The 4777-nt window shown below is 36.3% G+C and overlaps 1 protein-coding gene across 1 annotated transcript; it reads left to right on the top strand.

Annotated features, from left to right (window-relative positions):
• Positions 1-360: 360 nt before the first annotated feature.
• LOC125829593 (uncharacterized) lies at positions 361-2841 on the top strand. Its single transcript, XM_049508800.1, has 6 exons — positions 361-472; positions 809-1083; positions 1243-1389; positions 1640-1684; positions 1780-1929; positions 2371-2841. Exons 1-6 carry the CDS (start codon positions 361-363, stop codon positions 2839-2841), a joined length of 1200 nt encoding a protein of 399 aa, XP_049364757.1.
• The last annotated feature ends 1936 nt before the right edge of the window (positions 2842-4777 follow it).

Raw genomic sequence — 4777 nt, 5'->3', positions numbered from 1 at the left:
TATTGTGCAGTGAGTGGAGACGAATATGACAAGATATCAACATGTGAAACTACGAAAAAAATGTGGTACAAGCTTGAAGTGACTTATGAAGGAACCACTAAAGTAAAGAAAGCTCGGATCAGTTCACTTGTGAATGAATATGAATTGTTCAAAATGGCCGAAGATGAAAATGTTGAATTCATGTTCTCGAGATTCAGTAAAATTGTCTGCGAACACAAATTACTTGGAATGGTGTATTCAAATGCACTACAAGTCAGAAAACTCGTTAGAAATCTTCCCAAGGCTTGGGAAACCAAAGCTGCCATTCTTGAAGATGAAAATCTGCAGAAAATGACTTACGATGAACTTTGAGGTAACTTAATGGCTTATGAACAGAATCATATCAACAAGTACAACAAAGAGGATAAAAAGAAGACAGTGACATTCACAGCTGAGACATTTGAAGTTGAAGAAGATGTTGATGAAAATGAAGGTGAAGGAATGACTCTCATAAATCGAGGAGTGAGACAAATGTTTAGACAAAGACCTCAACAGGACTTCAAGAATAATGATTTCAAAAGAAATAATGATCGATGCTACTATTGTGGAAAACCAGGACACATCAAACAAAACTGCCCAGAACGAAGAAGGAGAAACAATCGAAGAAATTAAGATCCAAAAAGTCTCGGAGCATGGGATCAAGGATAAACAACCGAGGATGATCACGATGAAATGGCAAATATATGTTTCATGGCACTAGGTGAAACAAGTGAGGTAAGGTCTTTTAACTGTTCAAATTGCAATGATCTACAAAATACTTTGGATATAGTTGCTGATGAATTACAAAAAGTTATTGATGAGTACAATAAGATTGCACAAGAAAAGAAAGATTGGCAGATTCTTCTAGAAGCAAGTCAGATTGAAGTTGACTTACTAACAGAAGAACTGAAGGACGTAAAAATGCAGCTAAATAGTGTCAGGAAATCTTCTAGTCATTGTTCTGTTAGATCTAACAGATCTATTCTCAACAGGAGAAGATCTCCAAATCAAAGTTCCAACATATCAAATAGATCTATATTAAATTCTCACTCTCCTGATAATTCTGTTAGTATTACTTGTTATACTTGTGGAGAATTTGGTTACAAATCCTTTAACTGTAGAAAATATTCCTCGGGAAAATGGATCTGGAGACCAGAAGTACTAATCATCAAGAACCCAAAAATACTTGGGTACGTAAAAGAAACTAATCCTTTTGTCTTGCAGGAGCAATCTAAGAAAACCTACAGAAAAGGAATGTGGGTGCTTGACAGTGGATGCTCCAGATACATGTGCGGAAAGAAAGAAAACTTCAAAACTATAAAAAAGATCGATGGAGGATGTGTTAGATTTGGAGACAATGCTAAAGGGGAAGTAATTGGAGTCGGGACTATCACTCTCAGTTCATCATTTGATTTAATCTAAGTGTATCTGGTTGAAGGACTCAAACATAATCTCCTGAGCATTAGTCAACTATGTGATGCTGGATTTCAAGTTACCTTCAACACAGCTAGTTGCATCATGAAACATCCTGAGAAAAGTCTCACCCTTATCGGAGATCGAGTGAATAATATATATGTCTTAAACAATGTTAATTTTCCTTCTCTTACGTGTCTTACTGCAGTTACAAGTGATCCTTGGCTATGGCATCGAAAACTTGGACACGCGAGTATGCATGCCCTCAAGAAACTATCTAGACTTGAACTAGTCATTGGTCTACCAAAACTAAAGTTTCAAAAATATCATGTTTGTGACGCATGTCAGTTGGGTAAGCAGACTCGTTCATCCTTGAAAGATATTGTAAGTACCTCTAAACCTCTTCAGCTTCTTTACATGGATCTGTTTGGTCCTACTCGAACTGCCAGCATTGGCGGTAAACGATATGCTTTTGTAATTGTTGATGACTTTACATGGGTAATGTTTCTCAATAATAAAAATGAAGCCTTTACTAATTTTGAAGTATTCTGTAGAAGAGTATAAAGAGAAGCAGGTTACTTCATCATAACTATTCATAATGATCATGGTGGAGAATTTGAAAACAAAGCATTTGAAGATTTTTGCGCTCAAAATGGGTTCACTCAAAATTTCTCCTCACCCAGATCACCTCATCAAAACGGAGTTGTGGAAAGGAAAAATCGCTCATTACAAGATACAATAAGAACTATGGTGTTGGATCGAAATCTCCCTGATCATTTTTGGGTAGAAGCTGTAAGTACTGCTTGTCACATTCTCAACAGATGTCTCATCAGACCAATTCTAAAGAAGACTTCTTATGAACTCTAGAGAGGAAAGAAACCAAACATTAGATACTTCCATCCTTTTGGCTGTAAGTGTTTCATTCATAACAATGGTAAGAATAATCTCGGTAAGTTCGATCCCAGAAGCAATGAAGGTATTTTCTTGGGATATGCACCTATTAGTAAAGCTTTTCGAGTTTTTAATAAAAGAACTTTAAATGTTAAAGAATCTGTTCATGTAGTATTTGATGATACTAACCCAAGAGTTCAAGAAAGTAAAGTTGGTGATGATGAAGTTATTGATATCCAACAAACTGAAGATATTTCACAGGTCTCTTCTGTCCAATCAACAGAAGATATCGCAAAGGCCACTCTTGAACCTAACACTGACAAGTCAGCTACTACAGAGATGGAGTCGACTACACCAGTCGATAAGGCCAACATTGCTAGAGAATGGAGACATAATGCAAACTATCTTGAGAACTACATTCTTGGGAAACCTAATGACAAAATGCAAACAAGGTCGTCACTCAGAGAACAAGCCTCAGTGGCTCTTATATCTCAAAATGGAACCAAAACGAATAAATGAAGCTATGGAAGATGATTCATGGGTACAAGCAATGAAAGAAGAACTTGATCAATTCGAAAGAAATCAAGTATGAACCCTCATCGAAAGACCAAAGAATTGCTTAGTAATCGGAACCAAATGGGTGTTTCGTAACAAGTTGGATGAAAGGGGTAAAGTTTTTTGAAATAAAGCAAGATTCGTTGCTCAAGGCTACTCTCAACAGAAAGGTATTGACTACGATGAAACTTTTTCTCCCGTAGCAAGGTTAGAATCTATTCGCATTTTACTTGCATATGCATCATTTAAGCGTTTTAAACTTTTTCAAATGGATGTAAAAAGTGCCGTTTTAAACGGTTTCATAAAAGAAGAAGTTTTTTGTCAAACAGCCCCTCGGGTTTGAAAACCCCTTTTGCCCTGATTTTGTGTATAAGCTCTCAAAAGCGCTTTATGGCCTCAAACAGGCTCCTAAAGCATGGTATGAAAGACTTAGTACATTTTCACTTCAAAATAATTTTCAAAGGGGGATAATTGACACACCCTTTTTATTCAAAGATCTGGTTTATATATTCTCATTGTTCAAATTTATGTTGATGACATTATATTTGGTAGCTCTAACTCATCTCTATGTGAGAATTTTTCAAATCTTATGAAAAGAGAATTTGAAATGAGCTTAATGGGAGAACTCACATTCTTCCTTGGACTACAAATCAAGCAGTCGACTAATGGAGTTTTTATTAGTCAATCCAAGTATACCAAAGAGCTAATAAAAAAAATTGGACTCGAAAAAGGAAAGGCTTTTGGGACTCCCATGAGTCCTTCCACATGTCTCGAAATAGACGCACTAGGAAAAGACATGGACGAAAAAATGTATCGAGAAATGGTTGGCTCACTACTCTATCTTACTGCGAGTCGACCAGATATTATGTTCAATGTATGCAAATGTGCATGATTTCAAGTCGCTCCAAAAGAATCTCACCTCACTACAGTAAAGCGAATCATTCGCTATCTGATTGGTACCACTGGAATGGGTCTATGGTATCCTCACTCATCTCACTTTGATTTAATTGGCTATTCAGATGCTAACTTTGCAAGTGACAAAACTGATCGAAAGAGTACTAGTGGAACATGTCAAATTTTGGGACAATCCCTAATTTTTTGGCATAGCAAAAAATAGACCTCGGTTGCTCTTTCCACTACAGAATCAGAATATCTAGCCATGGAAAGCTGTGGTACTCAATTGTTATGGATGATGCATCAATTACTTGATTATGACCTGTCTTTCGAAGCAGTTCCTATTTTTTGCGATAATACTAGTGCTATTAGTCTTTCTAAATATATTGTGCATCATTCCAGGGCTAAGCATATTGATATTAAGCATCATTTTATTCGAAATCATGTTGAAAATGGTGATTTTTCTTTGGAATTTGTTGATTCTGAAAATCAATTAACGGATATTTTCACAAAACTTTTACTTGAAGAAAGATTTTGTTTCCTTCGAAATCGTCTGGGTATAACTGTTTTTGCATCATAATTTTATTGCCATAAATTGCTTATTCGATTAATTTTTGTTAGTTTACTTAATTGTTTTTTCTAATTCATTATGTCACTAATTAATTTATTTCCTTGCTGTGTGTCCATCATTACTTTCCACCCTTTTATTTCTTCCATTATCGTCGTTTCCCTTCTATGTTTTCACCTCTGACCTTCTTGACTTTTCCGCCTCCCCTAAAAAACCTTCGTCTCCTCTCTCTCTCTCTCTCATCTACTTATTCTTCATCTACTATTCTCTTCTCCCTCATCTCACTATGCCTAAAACTCGCTCCATGGCCTCTCTAAAAAGCTCTGATCATCTCTCTGTAAATTCCCAAATGTTCTTTCTTTGCCATTCGACTCATCTACTAATTCTCTTGCATCCCCTTCTCCGTCGACGAAGCGAAAAGCACATGCTGCTAAGACG

Source organism: Solanum verrucosum, unplaced genomic scaffold (genome assembly GCF_900185275.1).
Source record: "Solanum verrucosum unplaced genomic scaffold, falcon-dt-bn FXZP01000031.1, whole genome shotgun sequence".
NCBI classification, from domain to species: domain Eukaryota; kingdom Viridiplantae; phylum Streptophyta; class Magnoliopsida; order Solanales; family Solanaceae; genus Solanum; species Solanum verrucosum.
Note: the sequence above shows the minus strand (reverse complement) of the source record. Positions and strands in the feature narration are given on the sequence as shown.